The sequence below is a fragment of the Gymnoscopelus microlampas genome (genome assembly GCF_963454915.1).
Source record: "Gymnoscopelus microlampas genome assembly, chromosome: 19".
NCBI classification, from domain to species: Eukaryota; Metazoa; Chordata; class Actinopteri; order Myctophiformes; family Myctophidae; genus Gymnoscopelus; species Gymnoscopelus microlampas.
The window spans coordinates 4,145,732-4,173,506 of NC_139956.1; the positions used below are offsets into that span (position 1 = coordinate 4,145,732).

General features: G+C 40.8%; 2 protein-coding genes and 1 long non-coding RNA gene across 3 annotated transcripts in view; 1 reads left to right on the top strand and 2 right to left on the bottom strand.

Moving 5' to 3' along the window:
- The window catches only part of LOC311034844 (vitelline membrane outer layer protein 1 homolog), a 286,803-nt gene that overhangs the window by 101,097 nt on the left and 157,931 nt on the right, over positions 1 to 27,775 (top strand). The window lies entirely within an intron of this gene.
- LOC311035181 (glycogen synthase kinase-3 beta-like) lies at positions 12,500 to 13,927 on the bottom strand (the record flags this gene model as incomplete). Its single annotated transcript, XM_084043260.1, has 2 exons — positions 13,691 to 13,927; positions 12,500 to 13,567 (listed from the first exon to the last, which is right to left on the bottom strand). Exons 1-2 carry the CDS (start codon positions 13,922 to 13,924, stop codon positions 12,500 to 12,502), a joined length of 1,302 nt encoding a protein of 433 aa, XP_083899386.1. The 5' UTR covers positions 13,925 to 13,927.
- LOC311034891 lies at positions 18,931 to 19,821 on the bottom strand. The gene is made up of 3 exons (XR_014599643.1): positions 19,714 to 19,821; positions 19,314 to 19,417; positions 18,931 to 19,062 (listed from the first exon to the last, which is right to left on the bottom strand). It is a non-coding gene; the product is annotated as an uncharacterized lncRNA (long non-coding RNA).

Here is a 27,775-nt window from a genome sequence, read left to right on the forward strand (position 1 = left end):
TCGAGATCACTCTGCTTCTTGTTGGCTGAATAGCGCATTTCCTTTGGTTAGACGCTAGCCTAAACCACACACACACACACACACACACACACACACACACACACACACACACACGGTCTATACCTCCACTATCACTAATGTGCGCATGCACAGACCAACTCACACACCCCAAGCGAAAAGACACATACATAATAAACCACACACAGAGGCCCTAAAAACCTCTTAATTGTAATTGATGTTTTAAACATGGCTCCTGTGACTGTACTGTAGGTTGTGTTTAAAAAAATATATTCTAAACATTTTTTGAAGTCACATGAACAACCTGGCTGGGCTGTGTGTGTGCGTGTGTATGTGTGTGCGTGCATGCTTGTGTGGGTGTGTGCACGTGAATTCAGGGCCATGTGACCTTTAGTAGTAGGAGTCCAGTAACAGTGTCCAGACAAACAGGACAGTCCTCCACTAAAACTAAACTCACCCTTTTCTCATATAGTCAATTCATCAACATTTTAAAATGTCAGCATCCCACACCATTTCCGGATTTGAAATAGCTGAAAATGGGCTTCATTTACGGTCTGAAGAAACAAATGGTGTTACTTTGTCCATTCATTTTTACGGTCTATGCTACTGACCAGGGGCGTCACAAGGAGGGGGAAAAGTGGAGCTGAGTTACTAGGGCCCAAGGTGTTGGGGGGGGGGGCTCAAAAAGTTTTTGGATTCTTTTTTTTTATATAATTATTTTCATTAGCGTGTAAGATTACCTGAATAGAACAGATTGAGCAACTGTTGTATAAAAATAATAATAATTGAGGGTCTCTGTGGCTCCTCTCACCCCTTACAAAAGACAAAAATGGTTTTGCCTGCTTTTGGGTTTGGATGAGATCAATTTGCTTTGCAGCTTGTACTTCCGGTTTAGGGTGGATACGGAAACGATCAGTGTGTTTGCATGTATATGGGTGAGGAACTTATCGGATGCAGTTAGGTGTTCTCTAGACTGATATGATCACTGGTCGCCAGTGGAAAAGCCTGCTGGTGTGCAAGCTTCTTTCACGCTGTGCAGCTAAAAATAGATCTGACACACACTGGAGTGACAACTGATGGCTGATGCAAACAGACTACAGTAGATGCAAAAACTAAGTAAATAGTCATGCCTTTACCCCAAAAAAGGAAAATCAGGGTCTCAGGAAGGAAAAGAAAGAAAAGAAAGGGAAAGGAAACAACTCCTTACCAATTTTAATTTCTTCCAAAAGACAGGTGATCAGTGAGCAGTGAGTGAACACACACAAATAAAGCCAGATTTATACGCCGTCGTATGACGGCGGTGCACACACCGAAAATAGCCGATCTACAAGCTTTCCATTGAAAGCCAGTTAGCAAAACCTGTGTGTGTGTGTGTGTGTGTGTGTGTGTGTGTGTGTGTGTGTGTGTGTGTGTGTGTGTGTGTGTGTGTGTGTGTGTGTGTGTGTGTGTGTGTGTGTGTGTGTATTCAGGGCCATGTGTCCTTTAGTAGTCGAGTCCAGTAACAGTGTCCAGACAAACAGGACTGTCCTCCACTAAAACTAACATTATCTTCGAAGAGTCTGGCCCCTATGATGCTGTCTGACCCCTGGCACAAATGCCCTCTGATGCCCGATGACCCCTGCCACAAATATACCAGAGCGTGAAATACAGTTACTGATTGGCAGAGAGAATATACAGGCCTTATCAAGCCCTCACTGTTCTCCAAAACCTACAGTATTCACCCTGCAAACCTACAGTATCTACCCTGCTAATTATGTCTGGTCTGTGCAGCCATTCCTAATTCATCCAGGGGACACGTTTCTTATTATAGAGATGCCGACATCCAAATCAACATCTTTTTTCATCAGAATAAACCCCAGAATACAAGAGAGAAGCTATGTGTGCTCTGCAGAAGGAGGGCACAGTGTAAGTGATGATAGATGCTTTGTTCTTGTGACTACAAAAAGCAGTGTGACATTGCAGGCAGTGTGTGTTGTTTGGGGACAGTCTCCCCTCCCCCGCCACCCAGACAGGCCTGTGGCTCTTTTTTATAGACAGGATGTCACTGCTGCTACATTCACTTCCTCTTTACATGTACTGCAGGAAACACTATGGGCATAATTTCACAGAAATTATGCCTAAACCTAACCTCAAAACCACGCCGACCTGGGCGAAACACCGGGCAAAGAGAGAGTCCGTGCAAAGTCCTCGTTGTCACACAATATTTTCCCTTTAATTAAAACTACAGCTTACATCCAGTATCAGTTACTCAGTGTTTGTCATGTGTTTACTGTTGAGCAAAGTCTTTTAGTGAAACAGCCCAGTCTTCAAAAATCCCATTGTCACAATTTAAACCTTCAGCTGCTAGTGACGTCTTGTCATGAGCCATAATCTCATACCATATGGTATCATTTAGTCTGTCTCTCCCAACACAACGCCAGTGAAAATAGCAGATCTACAAGCTCACAATGCGTCACATTGTGAGCTTGTAGATCGACTATTTTCAAATGGCCAAAAATGTACATAGGGCTGAAGTGGGTAATGTTTTGTAATAATAATCAAAACCTACAAAGTAACTAGTAACTAAAGTTTTCAAATAATTGTAGTGGAGTAAAAGTATATATTTGCCTCTGAGATGTAGTGGAGTAGAAGTAAAAGAACAGAAAAATGGAAATACTCCGGTAAAGTAAAAATACCTCAAAATTGTACTATAGTGCTTGAGTAAATGTTACTTTACACCACTGATGCTGAATGTGTATAACATTGTGCTTCCCAATAAAACAGCATGAGAGCACCCCTAGTGGTGACTTGTGCTGTTTATCTTGCATCACACCAACAGGGTATCAAGAAGACTCACCTCAAAACCAACTCACCTCAGAGGTAGGAATACTCACCCCGGAAGACTCACCTCAGAGGTAGGAATACTCACCCCCAAGATTTTCGGGGGGTAGGAACACTCACCCCATGACCTGAGAAAACTCACCTCGGAAGACTCACCTCAGAGGTAGGAATACTCACCCCAATGTTTAAAAAAAGGTAGCTGTGTTGTCTGTAGTGATAGAGTATATTAATCCCATACAGACCTATACAACTACCTTGTTATGCTTATTTTAGCTAATGTTACTTGAGTAAAAGTACAAAAGTATTGGCATCAAAATATACTTAAAGTATCAAACGTAAAAGTACTAAAATGTTTGAAAATAGCAGATCTACAAGCTCATCGCGTTGTGAGCTTGTCGATCGGCTATTTTCAAATAGCCTAGGTATAAAATAGGCCTGAAGTTGTTAATGTATGTTTTAGAATGTAATACTTTATATCTGCAAAGTGACTAGTAACTAAAGTTGTCAAATAACTGTAGTGGAGTAAAAGTACAATATTTGCCTCTGTGATGTAGTGGAGTAGAAATAAAAGTATTGAAAATTGGAAATACTCCAGTAAAGTAAAACATACCTCAAAATTGTACTTAAGTACAGTACTTGAGTAAATGTACTTAGTTACTTTACACCACTGTTTCCAACTGAAGCGGTTGGCAACACTTTGGAAACAATATTCACACTTATCTCATGAGTAAATAAACAACCACACCCATCTTTTCTCACTGGCACCTCCCTGTGGGGAAAGGTGGAACTGTTCAACACCCTGGTCTGATAGGAGCCCTCATAATGTCTCTGTCCTCAACACACACACACACACACACACACACACACACACACACACACACACACACACACACACACACACACACACACACACACACACACACACACACACACACACACACACACACACACACACACACACACACACACACACACACACACACACACACACACACACACACACACACAGAATTGTATAGGCATTACATTTAGTTTGCCTTGATTCCACAGATAAATATTGTGAAAATAGCCCATCTACAAGCTCTCAACGCCTCGCACTGCGAGGCGTTGTGAGCTTGTAGATCGGCTATTTTCACAATGTCTGACAATTTGGTATTAAAAAGGTCTTAAAAGTCATTAAATTGTAACTATATAAATGTGCAGATACCCTGTATACACTTGTACTGTAGGTTGGTTTGTTTACTGTTGAGTGAGAAAACAATGTTGCACATTAAGCTAATCATGCGTCTGGGAATCAACATCATTGATACATGTTTATATAATTACTTTTCTATGTCATGTCGTAGCATAAGGTGGTAAACATAATGGCCTCAAACTAAAAATGAAATATCACCACCATAAGGATCATCTGTTACTGACAAAGAGTCTTGTTCAACCACTTAAGCGCCGTTTTATACTTTGTGTGAAAATTTTGCGGTTATTAGTGGTTTCTGATACATTTTTTGCGGGTTTGTGATGGATTTCGGGTACATAAACAACGGTTTTGTAACAACTACTTAACAATTACAATAATTTAAGGGCCCACCCAGGTTTATGTTTTAATTCATAATTATTTTTTTTAATATTATTTTTATTTATTTTTTCCGCTTGGGGATGGGCCCCTAACGTCATGGGCCCCAACGCAACCACGTTGTCTGCGTCACGGTAGTGGCCTATAAAACATACATTAACCACTTTAGCCCTATTTTATTATTTACCAAATTAACCAAATTAAAGTAACAAAAAAAAATCCAAAAAGTAACAAACCTGGACGTGCATGCGTCCTGGTTGCGCCCCCAGTAGCGCGCACATAAATCGGCGCCCCTGATGTTGATCCCATTAAAACCGGGAAAGCGTCTGTGTCATTTTAGATTTTAGCACAGGGATGAGTAGTGTTCACAGCTGCTCTGTGAGCAGGAAAACAAACAGTCAATAACAGGAATAATGAAAGGCAAACTTAGATGAATTGAAGCAGGTGTAAATATGTTAATGATACAGACACACTACTAAAAATCTATTTGTAAAACAAAAACAAAACCGTAGCAGTCCATTAATCAAGTTTTTTGGGGGGGGGGGTGGTATGACACACAAAGGACATTAGAGAGAGCCAGAGTCAAAGAAATAAACCATTCACGACCTTAAAAGCAGAACACTTCACTCTTCATGTTCAGCATTGGTCCAGTGTTAATTTTGATTTAGTTTAGTCCTAGTCTTTTGAATACAATTTAATTTAGTTTTAACATTTATTTAAATGTATAATTCGTTTTTATTTCATGAAAGTTTTAGATGGGGGGAACATTTTTTAATTTATTTTTAAATAGGCTATTACATTATATAACTAAATAAAGGAAATTAAAGAAAAAGAAAAACGGGATATTTACTCACAACCTATAAAAATGGACCTGCGATCCAGAATTGGGTCCCGACCCACTGTTTGGGAGCCACAGCTGTGACACAAAATATAAAAGAAATGAAAGTGTGGAGATTTCCCTGACACAAGAAACTGTCGTGTTGCATCTGGTCAGTAACGTTGTTGTAACCGGAAAAGAAAGGAAATGGATAAAGGAAAGAATGAAGTGAAACCCTAAACCTAACCCTAAAATAAGGAGTTTTAAAAGTGAGGGCAGAGCATAACCAAAATAAAAGAGGAAGAGAGGCACAGAAATAAATGAAACAAAGAGCGCACTTCTCACTAGATCAGTGTGTTGTGAAGACCTGGACCAGATACAACACCTGCGAGAAGAATTCAAGTCTTTAAGGTATAGAAATGGCTGTAGATGGACATTATGAAAACATTGAGCTCCAAGAGGTCGACGATATCATCTATGATGATATTGATATCAGCAGGCCCACAGCTCAGGAGAGAGATCCACAGAAGATACTGCAGTCTGGTAAGCAGTGGTGTAAAGTAACTAAGCACATTACTCAAGTACTGTACTTAAGTAATTTGTTTAAGGTATTTTTACTTCAGTATTTTCAGTACTTTTACTTCTACTCCACTACATCTCAGAGGAAAATATTGTACGTTTTCGCCACTATCATTATTTGAAAACTTACTAATTACTTTGTAGATTTTGATTATTATTACAAAACATACATTAATCACTTTAGCCCTATATACTGTAGATTGGCTATTTGAAAATAGCTGATCTACAAGCTCACAATACGTTGTGATCCGACGCATTGTGAGCTTGTAGATCTGCTATTTTCAAAAGATTTGTATACATTTGAAAACTTGTGAAATGGGACATGCTGCACTTTTGGTACTTAAAGCACATTTTGATGCCAATACTTTTGTACTTTTTGTAAAAAAAACAAATATATTCCGGACTTTCACTTGTAACAGAGTATTTCTACATTGCAGTATTGAAAGTTTTACTCAAGTATAATATTTGAGTACTTTTTCCACCACTACTGGTAAGAGATGTTACTGAAACAAAAAATCACAACAAAAACCTTTACACAAATGTTTTAAAGATTGTAACTCTACTCCCTCCCTCCAGACATAAGACGGTACAAGCTGGTTGGAGTCGGTGTTGGATTGCTTTGTGCTGTTCTAGCTCTCCTCAGCGTTGCTCTACCACTCTATCTCTGTAAGTCACGTTTCATAACAATGTATTTTATTGCATGTTCTATAGAGTATATCTATGTTGAGCAAACATATGTTGGCATGATAAAAATGTATTATTAGTCGTAGTGATTTAGTATAGAAACAGATTCTGTAGCAGCATTGGTACTGTAGTTGGACGATAATGTTTTTTTAAATAGTGGATCACCCATTTTGTAAATAATATTGTTTCCATACAGATCAGTCCAACATGGTGGACAGACACCAACTAGTGACCAGCTACGACCGATTACAGACTATTTTTGACCAGTTAATGACCAGACATAACAACTTGACTGAACAGATCAACCACCTACAGACCGATTTTGACCAGTTAATGACCAGACATAACAACTTGACTGAACAGAATGACGGGTTACTGAGCAGTCATGACAAGTTAGAGACCAGGCAAGACCAGTTAAAGACCAGGTATGACAAGTTAGATACCAGGTATGACCTCCTGACTGAAAAAACGAGACCGATTACAAATCAAGAACAACAACCTGACTGAAGAGAGAGATGACATGAAGTGGAGGCTCTGTGGTCAGTGAAACATCACTGTTTTTATTCATTGTTACAGTAAATAATGTTGTTCATTAATTTGAGCAAATTAAAAGAAAAGATGTAACATTATTAATGTTGTTGTTAGAATCTCCTGGATGGCAGTCATTTGACAGAGGTTGTTATTACATGTCTACTGAGAGGAAAACCTGGGAGGAGAGCAGACAGTGGTGTAGAGACAGACAGTCAAACCTGATTGTCATAAAGAGCAAAGAAAAACAGGTATTGTGTGTGTTTGTGTGTCGCACGTGTGCGAGGGTTGTAACCTATTCAACTTTGTTGAGACAATTCTATTTTCAGCTCGGTAACCAGCGGCTTTTCTGTCCAGGACTTTGTTGAACGTTTAGACCAGACAGTGTGGCTGGGTTTGACCGACAGAGAGGAAGAAGGACTGTTTACGTGGGTGGATGGAACGCCACTGAGCACACCAACGTAAGACTACATTTAGCTCCATTTTTCTTTTCTTCTCTTCTTCATTTGAACCAATATTTTAAGTACATTTCCCATATCTCCTCTTTGCTATTTTTTCTGAATGGTATTATGTATGTGTTATTATAAATACAAACCTACCAAATTGTTTCACAATTATGTCTGTTGTTTAGTACATCTAAATATCTAGACATCATATGAGGTTGATCATTAAAAAGCAAAAGATTTAGAGCGAAAACTAAGGCATCATTTTAAAGGAATTGAACTGAATTAAATCTTCCTACTTCTCCAGGTACTGGGAACCTGACCAGCCTAACAACGCTGCTGTACAATATTATACGGAACAAGACTGCGTTGAGTTTTTTGTGGATAATAACTCGGCTCCGCCTGAAAGAGGATGGAACGACAGATCGTGTTTTGTAGCCAACAACTGGATCTGTGAAAGACTTATCTGTTAAAATCATTATCATCACAACTGTGATAACAAATGTGCTGTTATTTGTTAGCTGGTGTGTTGGTAAACAGCGGCAGTGGCTAGGGAGGTTCCCGGTTCGATCATCAGTTTGTTCCGGCTGCATGTCGATGTGTACTCGAGCAAGACACGGAACCCCTAACTGCTCCCGATTAGCAGGCCTTGGTTGTCTCCGCTGTCAGTGAGTGAATGAATGTGTGTGAATGGGTTGACTGACAACCCAGTGAAAAAAAGAATAAAATCTGCACAACAGTAAAGCTCCCATTGTGGAATGTTTATTCGAGGTATCGTTTGGATCCAGGAGGCTTTTATGGTTTTAACCAAAAAAATATCACTTACTGTACCATACCTTCAGTTTATTCTGACCTGAAGCATGCAGGGATAAAACCCAGGCCATGAAGGACCAGATGGACCAGAAACCCTGTATATGAAGGACCAGATGGGGATGTTTTTATTGTTTTTGCCAATATATGGCAAGTATATGCAGAATATATGCTGCATATATGCCATATTCAGGTTCATATATGTGCATATATTAATGCACACATTAATCATGTCACCAAGATTGCTTTCTTTCATCTTAGAAATATTGCGCGAATTAGAGACTATCTGTCGTTAGACGACGCAAAAACGCTGATCCACGCTTTTGTTTTCTCTCGGCTTGATTACTGCAATGCACTCTACTCTGGCCTGCCTAAGAAAACAACTGACAGATCACAACTTGTTCAAAATGCGGCAGCCAGAATTTTAACTAAAACTAGAATGAGAGAACATATCACTCCAGTTCTAGCTTCACTACACTGGCTCCCGGTTGTTTTTAGGATTGATTTTAAAATTCTTTTAATAGTTTATAAAGCTCTAAATGGTCTGGCACCTTCCTACCTCTATGACTGCCTAGAGAGACATGTTCCAAACCGGACCCTCAGGTCTTCAAGTGCTGACCTACTCGAGGTGCCTAAAATGACATATAAAAAATACGGTGAAGCAGCATTCTGCTTTTACGGACCAACAGTGTGGAATAAACTCCCATTACACCTAAAACAGGCAGCCTCTGTCGATAGCTTTAAAGCACAGCTCAAGACCTATTTCTTCACTCTTGCTTTTAGCTGACTCTTTGGTTGATTTTTAAGTCCTCACTGTATTGCCTATTTTAATGTTTTATGCTTTTGCTTTTATTTTATTTTTTGTTTGCTTTATTGTTAAATTGGTTGTAACTGTAACTGTATTATTGCTCTGTAAAGCACTTTGCGCTGCATTTCATGTCATGAAAGGTGCTATACAAATAAAGTTTATTATTATTATTATTATTACTACCTGGTACTTATGTCAGGTTTTTTTTTGGGGGGGGGGGACAAACCAAGCTTATGTCTCCAGTTACAAGTTAGAGTAAAACCACAGACACAGATACAGTCAGGATACAAACATATAAATGAGAAGGTTACTTACAACAGCAAACAGCAGCCAGGCTGACATCAACAGACAGACGCGGCTTGCATCCAAACTAGTGTTGCATTACCGCCCCCTTGTGATATTGTGGATCACACACTCTCATTCACACTTTACTACTCTAAATTCTTTCAAATATTCCTATATCCCTCAAAAAACCTAACAAAACTTTAACTTGAGTTCTTTTACTCATACCTAAAATCCCTCTCAAAGAAAACTCCTGCAATCCTAAATCCCTAAGTTTGTTCCTCATTATGTCCCTCTCTCTCTCATATTCACTACACTCTAATAATACATGATGCACTGACTCCTCTTCATCCTGACAACCCTCACATAACCCGGTCTCATGTTTCCCTATCATTTTCAATCAGACAACTGACTGACAGAGGACAGGCCATTAATACACACAAGAGCCAACAGGACACACTACAAACAATCTACAATGAACACAGGTGGATCACATGACACTAGACTGGAGGTCACATGATGTGAACAAAATGGTGGCAGAAAAGGAGGGAAACTCAAGGTATATAACAAGAAGGTACGGACATCTATGTAATTTTTTTGTTCTGCAGTTTGGCAGCCGTGGAACAAAACACAGTTTAGAACAAACACTATTTCTGACCGACTGTGATCTTTGTGAAATATTCGGCCCAGGAAAATAGAAGACATATCACACATTATCTCTGCTGTGTTGCTTTGCGATATGTACACTGTATACATTTATTGAGCTATCTAAAGAGCACAAAGTAGCCTAAGTGATACTGTCGAGACAGAAACCAGCGTTGCCATGTCTGCTTATCATAAGCGACTTTGGGCTTATTATTCTGTGAAGTTCCCTGTAAATATTGGTTGTGAGTTGCATTTTTTTGGACTTAGTTGCTTATCAGCTTCTCAGTGAAGGTCAGACTTTACAAGTCACTTGTACTCTCCACCCTACTCTATGGCTGTGAGAGCTGGACACTCACAGCGGACACTGAGCGCAGGGTACAGTCCTTTGAAAGCAAGTGCTATAGAAGAATGCTACATATTTCATATAAAGAATACCGGACAAATGATTATGTTAGACAGTTAGTCACCACCCATGCTGGAGAACAGGAACCCCTACTCTCAACAGTAAAACGTCGCAAACTGGCCTGGTATGGTCATGTCACAAGACACACCTCCCTGTTAAAGACCATCCTACAGGGGACAGTGGAGGGGAAGCGGAGAAGAGGCAGGCAGAGAAAGTCCTGGATGGACAACATCAAGGAATGGACTGGCTGCAGCTTCCAAACCCTGCTACGCACAGCAGAAGATCGTGAGCGCTGGAGATCCCTGACTGCCCAAGCATCCACCATGACACCCCTACGGCCCCCTAGGCCATGGGATGAGTGAGTGAGTGAGTGCTTATTTGGGCTTGCTTCACAAATTAATATGTATATGTCCCCTAACCCCCATCTGAAAATGTTTTGTGCCAGGGAGCCCCGTACTAAATACTCTCTTATAAGCTCAAAATTTAAAAAAGCAATATCCCGTCTCCAAATAGTACAAAACTCAACGGCTAGACTTTTAACAAACTCCAAGAAACGTGACCATGCATATCACCCCCATTTTAGCTGCTCTTCACTGGTTACCCGTTAATTTTAGAATTGATTTTAAGATTTTACTTGTCACCGTCAAAGCTGTGAATGGACAGTTTTGTTTCATTTGAGTATATCTGTATGGGTTTAATTTACATTTTGTGCCCACTGCCTACTATATGGGGACTAGACGGCGCGCCTCCGTCGTAGACAAAAACTAGACGTTATGGGTGAAAAAAAATAGACTGCGGTTGTCAACATACTGTACCATTCCTCTATTGGTCAAACATAAGCCCACCAATCATAAACCAAAAAAGGCCTCTGTTCAAGTCTTCAATTCAGTTTCCTATAATGATAAAAAACTAAACAAACAAAAACACAATAAAGACAAACAAAAGAATGTTAGTAAAACAAAATCACTTTCTGTTAGAGGGGGGTGGGGGGGAATGAAAACAAAAATAATCCACTCCGGTTTTCCACATATGATTGATTGATGTTTTTATTGACAAAAATGCATACATGACCATATGTTTATATAATTATGATGATAAAACTAAACAAAAACTCAAGAGCTCATTTCTTATTTCTATTCTATGCTGCAAAGGAAGAAAAGAAAAGAAAAGAAAACACAAAAACTCTTTCACAAAAAATAGTTGCAAAAAAGAATAATCCACAAGAATAATACTCGAAACAAGGACAGAGTTCAAGCCCAATCCCGAATTAGGCATACCTGTGACTTTTGACACTACGTAACCAAACTTGCACACAAACACCACAGCAATCTGGCATATCCACAAGTTTCCTAGGGCGTTGTGGGCATCACTTCCTGTCGATTTGATCCCTGATACCTGATCAAATCGACAAGAAGTGATGCCCACAAAACGCCCTTGGAAACCAGTCGAGTACTCCAGCTCTGTGGCAGGATAATTCCTCTCCATGGAATCAGGACTCCTGCTGGCAAAAGCCAAGACTCCTCTGTCCCCTGGCCTTGTCATCTGCACCAGTGTGACATATACAATTACCTAAAACACATAAATATAGGACATGATAAAAGTCAATAGTAATTTCATTATAACACAGGAAATCCTATTGTCTGATCCACATAACACATAGGGCAGCTCCGCTTCCAATGTCTGTCTCCCAAACATCGTGGCAGCAGTGGGTCAGGGGTAGAGTGGCCGGATGGGAACTGTGAGGTTCCCAGTTCGATCTCGGGCCCCCCCAGAGTTAGTGTCGAAGTGTCCTTGAGCAAGACGCTGAACCCCTATTTGCCCCCGATGAGCAGGTTGGTGCCTTGCATGGTTTCCTCCGCCATCGGTGTGTGAATGTGTGTGTGAACGGGTGATTGTAATGTACAATCTATGTAAAGCGCTTTGGATAAAAGCGCTATATACATGCACCATTTACCGTTCATGGCCTAGCCCTAACCCCCCTTGATGCTCTCAAAACCACCAGGATAGACTGATGGTCTACGTCGGGCTGAGCATTGCAGCTTAGTCTAAGCATCCAAAGCATCCCCTGACACTGCACATTGGTACAGTGTGGTCAGTCTGTGCACAAGCTTGTCTGCGCACGAGCGTGAGGAGGGATGAGCGTGGAGTTCAGAAGAGGCTGGATGGACAGTTCGGCAGGGCTGAAGTTGAAGAGGAGCGGCAGCTCCCGTCCGCTGGGCAAGCGAGTGTTGGGCTGGCGCAGTTCACCGAAGAAGGCGTGGGCACAGGCCTCGAGGGGAGACAGCCGGGTCTCCGGCGTGTACTCCAGCAGACGGGAGCACAGGGAGATGGCCTCCGGAGGGACGTGGGGCTTAAACACCTTTGTCCATGGTTGTGCTTCGATCTGTGGGTATTTGAACCCCGTGTAGGTGGGGTTCATGTCATGGATCTGCTCTCTGGTTGGAGTCCCCAGGACTTTGATGATCTCTACAAGCTGGTCCATCCCGCTGTCCCCAGGGAAAATGGGCTGCCCCAGCAGCAGCTCAGCCAGCACGCAACCGGCCGACCAGATGTCAATTTTGAAGGTGTAGTCGGTGGCGCCGAAGATGAGCTCGGGGGCGCGGTAGTACCGCGAACATATATATGACACGTTAGGCTCGCCGCGGACCAGTTGCTTCGCGCTGCCAAAGTCACAGATTTTGAGGATGGCCGTCTCTGGGTCCACGAGCAGGTTCTGGGGCTTGATATCCCTGTGACACACGCCCTTCGAATGGATATAGGCCAGACTGCGGAACACCTGGTACATGTAGACCTTCACATAGATAATGGGGATGGTGGTCTTGGCCGTGTTGAAGTGCTGGACCACCCTGTACACCGTCTCTGGGACAAAGTCCAGGACCAGGTTCAGATACATGTCCTCTTTCTTCTCTCCACTGGAGTAGAAGAAGTAGCGTAGATGCACTATGTTGCAGTGGTCTAACTTCCTCATGATCTGTAGTTCCCGGTTCTTATACCTCTTGTCCTGGAGAACCGTCTTGATGGCCACCATCTCCTGGCTGTCGACGAGGCGTGCCTGGTACACCACGCCGAAGGAGCCGTTGCCGATCACTTTGATATCCGCGTAGGACACTTCCTGGGGGCGTGCGGGGCCCTGGCCAGGCGTGGCCACCACCGTCGTCACCTTGGCGCCGTCTCGAGATAGTTTCGGATTTTCGAAGCTCGTAGCGTTGCCGACCACCTTGACATCCGCCGTGTGTGACGCTTCCTGTGGGCGGGCGTGGCCCTTGCCGGTAGTGGCCACCACCTTGCCACTACTGCCTCTTGATAGTTTAGGATTTCCAACGGACGTTGAGCTGCTTGCGCTGGCCTGTAAAGCCCCAGTCCTTCCTGCTGCGCTCCCACCGGCTGATGACCTGCCACCGGCTCCCGACGACCTGCCACCGGCCGCCGATGACCTGCCGCCGGCCGCTGCTGCCCTGGGAGCTCCTGAAGGCTGAGCGGATGAGCTTGTTCTGGGCCGCCGCCCACTGCTGCTCATATTTGTGTGTTAACGGCAGGAAGGAGGGAAATGTTACAAAGAGCCAAGCAGGCACAGACCTGAGCTATGTCTCCCTTTATCCACTGAATATACATCCACACACAACGACGTTGTTACGTCATAAACTGGCCTCCATGTGCTCTGATAACGGGTCATACACTGCCCAAATATGGAGTTCCATAAGGCTCGGGACTGGCCTCCTCCAAGTAGATAAGGCAGTGATTCTGAAACATTTTAATTTAAAGGGCCACCGGTTTGTAATGCTTTATAGGCCCCGGACGCTCATGTCTGAGAGTATGCAAATGGAACCAAACGGACCCTCAAGACCCCTAGGGGTCCCCGGAACCACTGTGATAAGGGGTGACTCTTATCAACCAGTGGACATCTCAGTGAAGCCGGGTCGCCTACCCAGGGCCATGTGAAGGCGGGTAAATACTTCACAGAGAGTCCAACCAAACTTTTTCCAGGGGACAAAAACGAAACAAGTTTGGACAGAAAAATGCCAATACATACTGCCACCTAACCCTTGAGAGTTCTGAACACCAGACCCCTCAGTAATCTGCCCAGCAACAAACTTAACTCACACCATCGGTCTCTCAAGCCACTGAAGCTGTGTACAGCCAGGTCCTGGAAGCGGTAGTTTTAAAGGGATAGTTCACCCCCAAAATGACTTTTTTTCTATTGATTAGTCACCCCATGGATTGTTTTGTTTGTCGCATTCCTAAACCAATAATTTGATGGTTTGCTTGGAGACACAAAGAGTCTCCTTTGTGTGTCCTACCGGCTGGTCGTCAAATTATTGGCTTAGGAATGCGACAAACAAGACAATATCCATGAATTCAAGTCTCCATGGGGTGACAAATCAATATAAAAAAAACATTCTTTTGAACTATCCCTTTAATGCCTTGATAATCCAACGCTCTTGTTGGAAAAGTCTCAGAGGTAAGGATGTTTTGCCAGTTTGTATTGCCATTTGTTTATAAAGAGGGATTTCAGAGATGTTTATACCTGCAACTTCTTGACCAATCACAGTAGCCAAACGACTTCGGCTAGGCTAATCAGAACATCTCAGAGGTGCAGAACGGCCAAACAAACGTCAAGGGCCAAGGCCCTCCAGAAGTTCTGAATGATGCAATCTTGTAGTTATTCATCTGCCGAACCTAAGGAAGTTCGGCTGTTTGGCTGGAGAATGCAGTGCACATAAGAGGGAAAATGTGAAAATCTTGCATCATCAATACATGACATCAGTCTTACCCAAATATGGAGTTCCACAGAGCTGTGACTCTCGCAAAGCACTATACCGATCAGCATCAACGTTCTTGTGCATGCTATCACTAGACCCAAGGACGTCAATCACAGTCACGCCACCAGAGGGAGCCCCATCGACTTGGTGTCTTGCAGGTACAAAACATGTATAGGAAGAAATACATTCAGATATTCTGCTGTGCTACTGTGGAATGGTCTACCTGCTTACCTAAAGTCCATTTGGCTCATATGTCACTTTTAAGTCCTCCTTCAAGAGCTGGTTCAGCAGCACTATGGAAGCTGCTTCTAAATAGGGAACTATAAGTTGTGGTTCCTGAGATGTGATAAATGTTTAGTGAAAATAGTATTTTTGTAGATGTAGATGTGTATATTGGTTTGGTTTTCTATATTATAATCGATATTGTATCGATGTTGTAGATGGCATATTGTGAATATGTGGCTGATGTGTGCGAGTACAAATAGTAAGTGAAATAGTAAATGTGAGGACATTGTCCACGACTGACTCTTGTGAAAGTCAGTGTGACGCTGACTGCTGTAGTGGTTTGAATTTGTAGGATTTTCTCAATTTTTGGAATTGGAAAAAAAAGATAATAAAAACTTAACGTGCTTGAAGGTGCTGTCCGCAATGTTCTTACTCCCAGGTCATAAACAATTATTGTAAATATATCGCATGCATGCAGATGCTGTAAAGTGCCAGTATCCTTGATCACACTTGTATATCTGATATTTTCACCGAATATTTATCCCAGAATAGTGACACTAGGGTTCATGTGGTTGAAAATAAATTAAAATATTTCAAGAAATATATTTAAAAAAATACTGTATATAAGGAAAAAGAGCATGGATGGACCTACTTCCTCGTTTGCTGGCACACACACACACGCACACGCGCACACGCACACACACACACACACACACACACACACACACACACACACACACACACACACACACACACACACACACACACACACACACCTTTGCCCATTCAGACTGCTTGATATCATATCAGATGTCTCAGTTATCCGTTATCAAACTCATAGCCGTTGTCAAGGTTCAAGTTATTAAAGTGTCTCACAAAACAAGATAGCAAAATTATAGCACAATAAGGAAAGAGACATTTCCATAAACATTCTTAAATGTGATCAGTGTGGGCACAGGTTCACTCTATCATCCACCCTGACAGCACACCAGAGAGTTCACACAGGACATAAACCTTACACTTGTGGTCAATGTGAGAGAAGCTACACTCAGTTAAGCAGCCTACGTAAACATGAACGGACACACATGAAAGAGAAACTATGAACGATTCTTCATAAGGAAGAATCAACTAGATCAGAAAACCCACATGACTACTTTATGTTCTAATTAGTACTATGATCCTCCATACATTGTTTTTTCTTTTTTGTTCATACAACTGATAAAATGTCAACACATTATATGTATACATGTTAACCGATTGACTGCCAGAATTATTTCAGATTTTTTTGCAATTTTCTGCCAGAGATTTTTCATTGACATTAAAAAAGTACTCAGGAGCCGAGATACAGAATTTTTAAGTTAACAAGGAAGTGGATAGGAGTCTAGATCTTCGAAAAATCATATATCCTTGGTTCTTTGGGTCAAATAAAAATTAAAAAAAAGTTTTTCTTTCTAAAAACGCATATATGCGTTATTGGCAGGCAAGTGATGGATTCTAAAGAACGCATATATGCGTTATTGGCAGGCAATGTGTGATCAATGTATATAGGTATGTTAAATTCTAGAAGTCTATCTGATTTTGTTTAATTGAAAACTGTCTTATAACGTTCTTTGTTGTTTCTGTACTCAATTTCCTGTTCCTTTTTACTATTAGTCCAAAACATAAAGGCACCGGCTAGTAGATGTTGTTGATCAGGATCTTGAACGGATGGATCCAAACTGATTCACATGCTAAAGCATGATTGCACAACATGTAGTTCACATTGACAAAGCAGGATTTTAATGAAATAACCATTCAATTATTATTACAAAACATACAGTAACCACTTCAGCCCTACATCGGCCATTTGAAAATAGCCGATCTACAAGCTCTCCATTCAAACCACATTCTACCGTTAGTGGGTTATTATTTATATATCAAGTCGGGCTGAAGACATTCATCGATTAGGTGATTTACTGAAATTAGTTTTCATTAATGGATTGGTAATATTATTTTCTGATAAAATGCTATTTACGGTACAACTTCACCAAAATGTGAACGTTTGTCTTTGTTCCATATAAAATTAAGAATTGTTGTTTCTGACTGCCGGGCAAACATATGTAATTTCACTATGCCTATTTGAGTCAGGTGACGTTTTTTGAGCATTACTATGATTCAAATTTAATTTGACTGTCATTTTATGGTCTAAATCAGTGGTCTTCAACAGTTGGTCCGGGACCCTTGGGAGGTCCTCAGAGTTACTACAGGGGGGCCCCCTCTTTGTGTGATAGGAACTTTATTTTTATTTTTTTACATTAACCACTTACACCCTAGAATCCCTATTCTGAGGGGAACATTAGCCAAAAATAGCAGATCTACAAGCTCACAACGCCTCGCGCTGCAAACCCAGTACTCAAACTCAAAGTACTGGGTCGCCAGATGACAGTAAAGTGACAATTTAATAACTTTTAAGACATTTTAAATACCAAACTGTATATACAAACTGGTCAATCATTGGCCAAATTGTCAAACTGTGAAAATAGCCGATCTACAAGCTCACAACGCGAAGTGTTGTGAGCTTGTAGATCTGATATTTATATTTATCTCTGGAAGCCAGTCAAACAAAATGTAATGCCTTGACTACTACAATTCCAATTGCTTGTCAGGGTGGGGGGTACCCAGTTCAATTATGATTATTTTGGGGGGTCCCCAGTTCAAATAGGATTGTTTTGGGGGTCCCCAGTTAAAATATGATTATTTTGGGGGGTCCCTAGTTCTAATAAGATTATTTTGGATAACAAAAAGTGCAGAGATACAGTTATACAATAATGCTAAAATGATAACACATAAAGTACAGAGACACAGTTATACAATAATGCTAAAATGATAACACATAAAGTACAGAGACACAGTTATACAATAATGCTAAAATGATAACACATAAATCCCCTGGGGCTCGTTTTTATTGTGGTCCTATGTATGAAAATGTTGTGTGTTCAATTCATCAAATCATAGATATGGGAGTTGAAAATGCAAAAGTAAATTGTGTGTGTGTGTGTGTGTGTGTGTGTGTGTGTGTGTGTGTGTGTGTGTGTGTGTGTGTGTGTGTGTGTGTGTGTGTGTGTGTGTGTGTGTGTGTGTGTGTGTGAGAGCGATTATTAATCTGCCTGTGAAAAAAAGAAAAAAGCAACAGAATAGATGGAATAGATCGTTCCTGTCGGGCAGAAACCTCTTATCTCCATATTCTAACTTTCTTATATTTTTTGGAAAATGACTTGATTACTCTACTTGATCACACTACAGCGTCACACAAGAGCATGAAAAGTAGCAGATCTACAAGCTTGAAACGCGTCGCTTCACGCCGCGTTTCGAGCTTGTAGATCTGCTACTTTTGCTCATTTTGAATTTTAATCCTGAAAAGTAACAGTGTTGGACATATGAGGTTTCCCCCCGACAGAGACGAGGTGGCTGTTAGATCAAACTACCACATGTAAACACAGCCATCATGTAGCTGTACCAACACACCAGCTAACTGTTACATTGAGAACAGCACACACCTCAGCACACTTCTCTTTCACAGATCCAGTATTTAGTATAAGAACACTGTGCGTCGTTCCATCTCCCATCACGAGCTAAAAACTCAGCACAGTCTTCCCCTCCACTGTTACTAGGCTGACCTGGGGCCCAGTATCTGGAGAAGTAGGAACATTTAATTAATTACAACATCTTACAAGGATGTTTTTTCACTCCAAATGTTTTTTTAGTTTTTTTTTTATCATGACCTAAAATAATATACCCTATTAGATGCCAATTAAGCTGGATACTGAAGTAGACAACAGACATGATGTCTTAGTGACAGTGTAGTGCAGTAGGTTTGTATTTTATAAAAACATTTGATACTATTTATTAGAAAGAAGGTAAAATAAAGATGATCAGTCTTACGTTGGTGTGGTTAGTGGTGTCCCATCCACCCACATCCAGATTCCTTCTTCGTCTCTGACGGTCAAACCCAGCCACACTCTCTTGTTTAATCTGACGACAAGGTCCTGGACGGAAAAAGATGATGGTTACTGATGTACAAACAAATAATCAAAATAATCATAGTTCAACTGGGGACCCCCCCAAAACAAGACTCGGTTCCACAGATACATATTGTGGAAATAGCCGATCTACAACAAGCTCACAATGCCTCGCTTGTAGATTGGCTATTTTCACAATGATTCTTAAAAGTCATTAAATTGTAACTTTAGAAAAGTACAGATACCCTGTATACACTTATACTGTATGTTGGTTTGTTTGCTGTTGATTGAGAAAACAATGTTGCAAATTCAGTTATTCATACCTGATCTGCTTTGCTGTTTATGACAATCAGGTCAGATTGTCTGTCTCTACACCACTGTCTGCTCTCCGTCCAGTTTTTCTTCTCATTAGAGATGTAATAACAACCTCTGTCAAATGTCTGCCATCCAAGTGATTCTAACAACAAAACCACTGTTCTTTGATTTGATCAACTTAGTGACAATTAGTGAACAAAATGATTTAACAATGAATAAAAACAGTGATGTCTCACTGACCACAGAGCCTCCTCTTCATGTCATCTCTCTCTTCAGTCAGGTTGTTGTTCTTGATTTGTAATTGGTCTCGCTCTTCAGTCAGGAGGTCATACCTGGCCTCTAACTGGTCCAAACTGCTCAGTAACTGGTCTTTCTGTTCAGTCAGGTTTCTATGTCTGGCCTCTAACTGGTCAAAACTGCTCAGTAGTTGTTGTCTCTCTACCATGTTGGACTGATCTGTAGAATGACAGATCCACTATTTAAAACACCTACACTATTTTAATTACAATATCCATATCCAAATATAACTTGGTACAGTAGATGGACATTACAATGTCCATCTACCAATTCTACTACAGCTTATATTGCTGCAACTTTTTGAATTGCTACAACAAATACATTTTTTTAATAAAACATTGTTCCAATAAATGTAAAATTGTCATGAAACTTGACTTACAGAGTTTTAGTGGTACAGCAACGCTGAGGAGAGCTAGAACAATACAAAGCAATCCAACACCGACTCCAACCCGCTTGTTCCGTCTTCTGTCTGGAGGACACACACACACACACACACACACACACACACACACACACACACACACACACACACACACACACACACACACACACACACACACACACACACACACACACACACACACACACACACACACACACACACACACACACACACACACACACAGTGAAAAGCCAAAGAGTGAGAACAGTTAAAATATTTGAACCACATGTTTAACCCATTCAATCCTGGAACACATACTTTGTCATTTTAGATTTGAGCTATAACCATTATTTTATACTTTGGCTATTCAAAAATATCAGATATACAAGCTCATAGCGCGGCACTGTCTTCTGTTTTTGAAACATCGTGAATATTTGTGCAAATCTTTGAATATATATATAAATTATTTTAAAGGGAACATTTGTAACTCAAATCTTTGCTTCTGGAGGTCTCTGGAACTAAATATTTTATAAAAGTTTGCTTAAAAAATGATATTATATGATATATATTATATATATTTTCAAAGATGTCATGATTTTTCTAAAATAGCAGATCTACACGCTATTTTTTGAATGCCAAGATATCTAAAAATGACACAGATGCCTTCCCGGTCTTAATGGGTTGAAAATGTAAAATGTATTTAATGATTTATGTCATTTTAGTAACATCTCTTACCAGACTGCAGTATCTTCTGTAGATCTTCCTCCTTCTTGGGCTCAATAGTTGCATAGGTGTCATTGTCTATCTGCTGGAGGTCAAGGTTGTCATAGGGATCATCAGCCATGTCTACCTTTACGACTAATTCTTCTCTTAACAACCTCTTAACGACACACTGAACAAAAGAGAAGAGCGGTCCCTCTTTTATCTCTGTGCCTCTCTTCCGCTTTTATTGTTTTTTTGTTCAGCCCCTCACTTTAAAAAAATGCTATTGTTTTTAACTTACAACACTGATGACAACACATTTCAGTAGCTTAATTCTTGTTTCCATTTCCTTTTTTTCCCGTGTTGTAACAATAACCGACCACGTGCAACATGCTACACGCAACACGCCAGTGGTGAAAGAAGTACTCAGATATTTTACTTATGTAAAAGTGGCAAAACCACAATATAAAAATACTCTGTTACAAGTAAAAGGCATGTGCTCAAAATGTTACTTGAGTAAAAGTAAAAAAGTACTGGCATTAAAATATACTTAAAGGACAACTTTTTTTTTTTATTAGTTTGTAATGATAATAATTAAAAGATGAGTGTTAAAAAAAATCATGTATTGCTTTCTATTGTTTTAGTGATTTTTAACTGGGGGCGGGGGTATTCTGTCCATTGGTAAATAGTCATGAACGTAGCCTCCGATTTCCGTGAAACTTTGTACGCACATCCCCACTAGGCCAAGGAAGAAATGCCTACCCTACTATTTTTCAAATCAGCCTCATGGTGGCGCTGTAAAACGCAGATTCACATTTTGGCCTATAACTCTTGAACTGTATAGGCCAAAATCTTTTAATTATTATCATAACAAACTAATAAAATAACCCTTGTTGTAAAAAGTTGTCCTTTGAAGTACCAAAAGTACTAAAATGTTTGAAAATAGCAGATCTACAAGCTCACAACGCGTTGCGAGCTTGTAGATCGGCTATTTTCAAATAGCCTATGTATAAAATAGAGTTAAAGTGGTTAATGTATGTTTTATAATATAATAATGTATATCTGCAAAGTAACTAGCAACTAAAGTTTTCAAATAATTGCAGTGGAGTAAAAGTACAATATTTGCCTCTGAGATGTAGTGGAGTAAAAGTAAAAGTACTGAAAATTGGAAATACTCCGGTAAAGTAAGTACAGTACTTAAGTAAATGTACTTAGTTACTTTCCACCACTGGCTATATATAGCAACATATGTTTTTAAGAGAACAGTTAGGATTTAGAAGGCATTTATATAATTCATTACTTACATTAGGCTATATTTAGTTTATTGAATGTAATAATTTCTTTAGGATCTAAGTATGTAATCATGGTATTACATCTTTAGGTTATTTACTGAGGAAACCTTTGTGGGACACCTTGAAAACAGAAGTACATCTTGTGTAATGTACGGTCACTATGTTGTCACAGCCAGGCATAGAGAACATAACATAACACAACACCGTGATTCAAAAAGAGAGGGTCAATGATAAGAGAGAATCATCAGTTTGAAGTAGAATGCTTCGGTTCTATGTACAGATATAGGCTAAATTTGAAATGTGTGTTTTAGCATGGGGTTATGAATGGATCAATCTCGGAACCCAGAGACAACTGAAAAGGAAAAACAGCGACCTCTGCTGTTCGTTCCTCCTCAGTTATACTCTGGGACAATGCCGACGTAGCACCAGTGCGCAAGGAAACCGGGGTTTAAGTCTGCCTTCACCGCTCCACTTCCGGGTGGTGCGACTACGTTTTCATTCCCACTAACAATATTTCTACACGGAACACTAACACCACTTCTCCCAGAGAACATGGATCGTTTTGGTTATAAGCCCACTTGTTTCTATGATGAAAGAGCAAGTTAAAATGTGAATATCTTTCCGTGGTTTTGTCTGCTCCGCGGACGCTATTGTTAAATTAGTTTCGGTTAGTTTCCAGTACGGAAGGATCGACGGACACGTGAATCCCGCCCACTACATTTGATTGGGTAAAGCGCGGCCTGCTTCCTGATCTGAAGGCACGCCCACTCCCACACAGTGTGTACACGTTCTGACGAACCTTCAGGACAGATTCCAACGCAGTGCAGAATCTGTTCTTGAGAGATTATGAATGGATTGATAACACTCAGAAAGCTACAAAAAATTAACTGTCCCCTTAAAAGTCAAAGCCCCCCCCCCCCCAACCTGGAACTGTTTAATATACATATTTTTGTTTTCCAAATTGTTTCTATGATGTTTTGCATAGCAGTGTATATTTGTCTGTCATTAAATGTTTCGTTGAATTGAGTAAAAAGGACCCCAATGGAAACAAGCCATATGCTTTCTTGGGTTATAAAATCCTCTTAGCAGACCTTGTATTGAACTGTACTTTCCTGTGCTTTTGTTTTGCAAACTGCTAATAAAGTATTCAATCAAAACCACCGCAGCAATATTATCACATATTTTCAAGCACTAGGTGGTGTATAACTTCCCAAAAATCACTATGAGAATTATTCCCCTAAATGGGTCCTATAGCTTACGGACTACATGAACTGAGGGTGGAACCTGCATGATGTTCGATTTGTCCCACTTACTGTAGGTCAAATCATTAATGAATGAATACATTAGCAATTCAGCAAGCCACAGAGGTGCTTCACATGTAAACAACTGCTGTGGAAAAAGCACCTGCTGCAAAGGTGATATTCATGTGTGTAACGGTAAAGTAAAAAGTTGGTACAAATCCTGGAAGCCATCTTGAAAAATGCGGACATGTTGAATTTTTTTGTGGCCTGCACCCTTTTTCACACGAGTAGACCTTACAGAGTATTTGTGCCAAATTTCATGCTCCGCAAAGGAGCACAACCTGAAAGATTATATCACTATCTGCTCCGCTAAGGTGGGGGCCATCTTGAAAAAATGGTCGCTTGGATTTTTGAGTGGCCAGCGCCTTTCCCACCAGAGTGGCCTTTAGAGAGCATTTGTGCCAAATGTCATGCTTGTATCACAAAGGGAACGATTATGTCCTTAATCTGCTGCACTAACAGGACTCAAGCCATGCTACTCATACGCTGAGTTGACGGTGCCCAGGATCAGGCACCGTCATCGTAAATGGTAACTCCTGTTTGAAAATGTTCAAAAACATACTATGGGAGTCCTATTTGGTGATTAGATAATGCAAAAACGGTGTAATTTTGGCAGCCATCTTGAAAAAAATGTCTGCCATCTTTGATTTATGAGTTTCCTTAATCGAAGCGTAAGTTCTAAAGATGATTTGTACCCAATTTCCCGCTTGTATCACCAATTGAACAAGTCTCCCAAAAGTATTGCTGTTATCTAGGCCACTCTCATTGCAACGCCCCCTTTAAGCTAATTAGCATGAACACACCTGCATAATGAAGCAACATTTCAGCCTACTAGGACAAAGGAAGATTTGATCAACCGCTGGTGGCCATTTTGAAAAAGGGCTGCCACGCCCACCATGGTGAACATCTTTGATGTCCCAATATCCAGATTTGTTCCCAATATATCAATCAACATATCTGCCAAATTTGGCACTTTTATCGCAAAATGTAACAATTCTACGAATATGTAGAGCTATGCCGCCCCACTATACAGGTCCATCTGAAAGCATCTGTGTCATTTTAAGATTTCTTTGGCTATTAAAAAATAGCAGATATACAAGCTCATAGCATGGCAACGAGTGCCGCGCTATGTGCTTGTAGATCTGCTATTTTTGAAAATTGTGATAAGTTTGTGCAAATCTTTGAAAATACATATATTTTTTTAGAAGGAACATTTTAACTCCAATATTTGCTTCTGGGGGTCCCTGGAACAAAATATGTTGAGATGGGGGTCCGCAGCCAAACAAATATAAATGTATATACTGTATTATATATATATTTAAATAGATATATTCTAAGATTTACCAAAACAAATAGCAGATCTACAAGTTCGTAGCATGAGCTTGTAGATCTGCTATTTACCAAAGTATAAAATAATGGTTCAACTGGTTACACAGATGCGTTTCCGGTTTTAATGGGTTAACAGTGAGCATTTTATAGCCCTCCAGAAACGTAGGATGTTATACCCGAATTGCTGATAAATCGCGGGTAGTTCAGTATATCGCCTACTCGTCGCCTACTCGCCCATTCAATGGTCTGATAAAACGTGATAATCTCCCATTCAATGCATTGATGGTACATTCGAGGCCGGTGAACTAGAGCAGTGGTTCTCAAACTTTTTCATGTCAAGGACCCCCAAATTGACACTTTTTAGCCCACGGACCCCCATTTGAAAAGATATACCTCAGGGACCCTCATAAGAGAAGATTTTTTACGGCTCTAGCAGTGATTCTCAACCATTTTAATTTCAAGCACCCCCAGTTTGACATGCATTAGGCTACGGACCCCCATTTAATTACATTTCTATCTCTGGGACCCCAATTTATAATGTAAAATCAATGTTAATTTAACTCTGAGAGTGTACAAATGGAACCAACATTTGGTTCCATTTGTACACTCTCAGAGTTACACACCCATAAGGGTCCATTTGGTTCCTATCCATCGTTTAGCTGGGGACCCCCTGGAACTCCCTCAAGTACCCCTGGGGGTCCCTGGACCCCACTTTGAGAGCCAATGAACTAGACATAGGAGCATGGAATAATATCACGCAATTCCACTTTTATTTCGTTTATCAACCAACATTATGAAAAACTAAAACAAAACATTCTCAAATCAAACGATATAACTGATCAAACTGATCAAACAGCATAACTGATCATATGTGATCAATACAGTGTAACTTACAAATACAGCTGAATGCTCAATATTGTCATTCAAATTCAAGCTGGGAACGGCAAAAAAAGTGCGTGTCACCAGTTATTTATTCCACTGGATATTAGAACTATACTGCTGCAATAACATTAAGACGATATTCATCCATATCTGTGGATGTGGACGTGTCACCAAATCAAACTTTTTCGCCGGGCAGCGATTGGTTAAGCGCCGTTTTGAATGTTGGGAACTTTTTACAGATATCCACAGAGTCGCTGCTTCTGAACGACATCGTGGATCACTAGTCTGGCTTAGTCAGAGCAATGGTTGTCAAAGTGGGGTCCTTGGGGGGATGGGGTTCCAGGGGGTCCCTAGCAAAATGTGTTGGTATTTGTTAATACATCACAATCATTTTAACCACTTTATTAATATTTTACACATTTTTGAGAAAAAAAACCATTACATCTAGAAAATATTGAAAGATTGTGGGGGAAAAACACAAATCTTCTCTTCTGGGGTCCCTTGTAATTGTATTTTCAGATGGGGGTCCATGGCCAAAAACATGTCAATTTGGGGGGCCTTGACATGAAAAGGTTTGAGAACCACTGAGCCAATATGAAAGACCACCCTGATGCCTTTGCATTAGTTCTGAGATACTCTTTATTATTTTTTTCACTTTTTCATCTCAGGGCCCCCCAAATTAATATGCATTTGGCTGCCGACCCCCCATCAGAAAATATTTTGTGCCAGGGTTTAGATTTGTGTCGTTAAAAGGTTTATCATTTTTTTTAATGAAAAATGTGGAATATTTTAAGGACTAGTAGAAAATTGCAGATTGCAGAATCGTGACGCGTTGTGAGCTTGTAGATCGGCTGTTTTCAAATAGCCGATGCACTGTATGTATGTAGGGGTTATAATTGTTGGACTCTACTGGAATCCCCTCGAGGGCCCCCTGGGGGTACCCTGACCACACTTTGAGAACCACTGTTTTAGCTGACTGTGCCAGACTAGCTTCTCACCAGCTGGGTCTGTGGTGAGGGTTGTAGGGATTACGGTGAGGGTGGTAGGGGTTGTGGTGAGGGAGGTAGGGGTTGTGGTGAGGGTGGTAGGGGTTGTAGTGAGGGTTGTAGGGGTTCTGACTACCAGCTGTAGGGGTTGTGGTGAGGGTGGTAGGGGTTTTGACTACCAGCTGTAGGGGTTGTGGTGGTTGTAGCTGGGTCTGTGGTGAGGGTGGTAGGGGTGGACCCTGGCAGGGTGCTGGGTGTCATGGCGTCTCCGCCGCACGTAGTGGCTGGTCAGGGTGACCTCGCGGGAATGAAGAGGCTGACGTCCGTCTGCACCTGTAACAGTCCATGTCAGACGGATGTTTATTTCTATAGCACATTTCAGCAAGGCAATTCAAAGTGCTTTACACAAAACATTAAGCATTAACTCATTAACTGCCACATGACGAGTTTCTCGTCATTTCACTCCAAGGCTCACACCGCCAATGACGAGATTCTGGTCATGTGGTGTTTTCAGTGGTTTACGATAGAGGGCGCTATACCGCAGCCTGTGAATCATGACGATGATGATGATGATGATGATGATGATGATGATGAAGACCACAGCCAAAGATCACAACAAAATGGAGCTGGTTTAGTGTAGTATTATAGGTATATATTTACAGTAACATTTTCTCTGCTTTCTGTTGCTTTTTGGCGAAAACAAGCCACATTCAGGGTGCTGGGTGCCCATGTCTATGGAAAGGATTATTCCGACAGCACGCCCCCCCCCACCCGATTCTCTGAGACCCCCTCTGAGGCGATCGATTATTATCAGTGATGAGCTGTGGATTTTTGAGCTAGGGGGGCTCTATTTTATGACGTCACGGGCATGTGCACATAGCCACTCAGCTCAGTGCTAG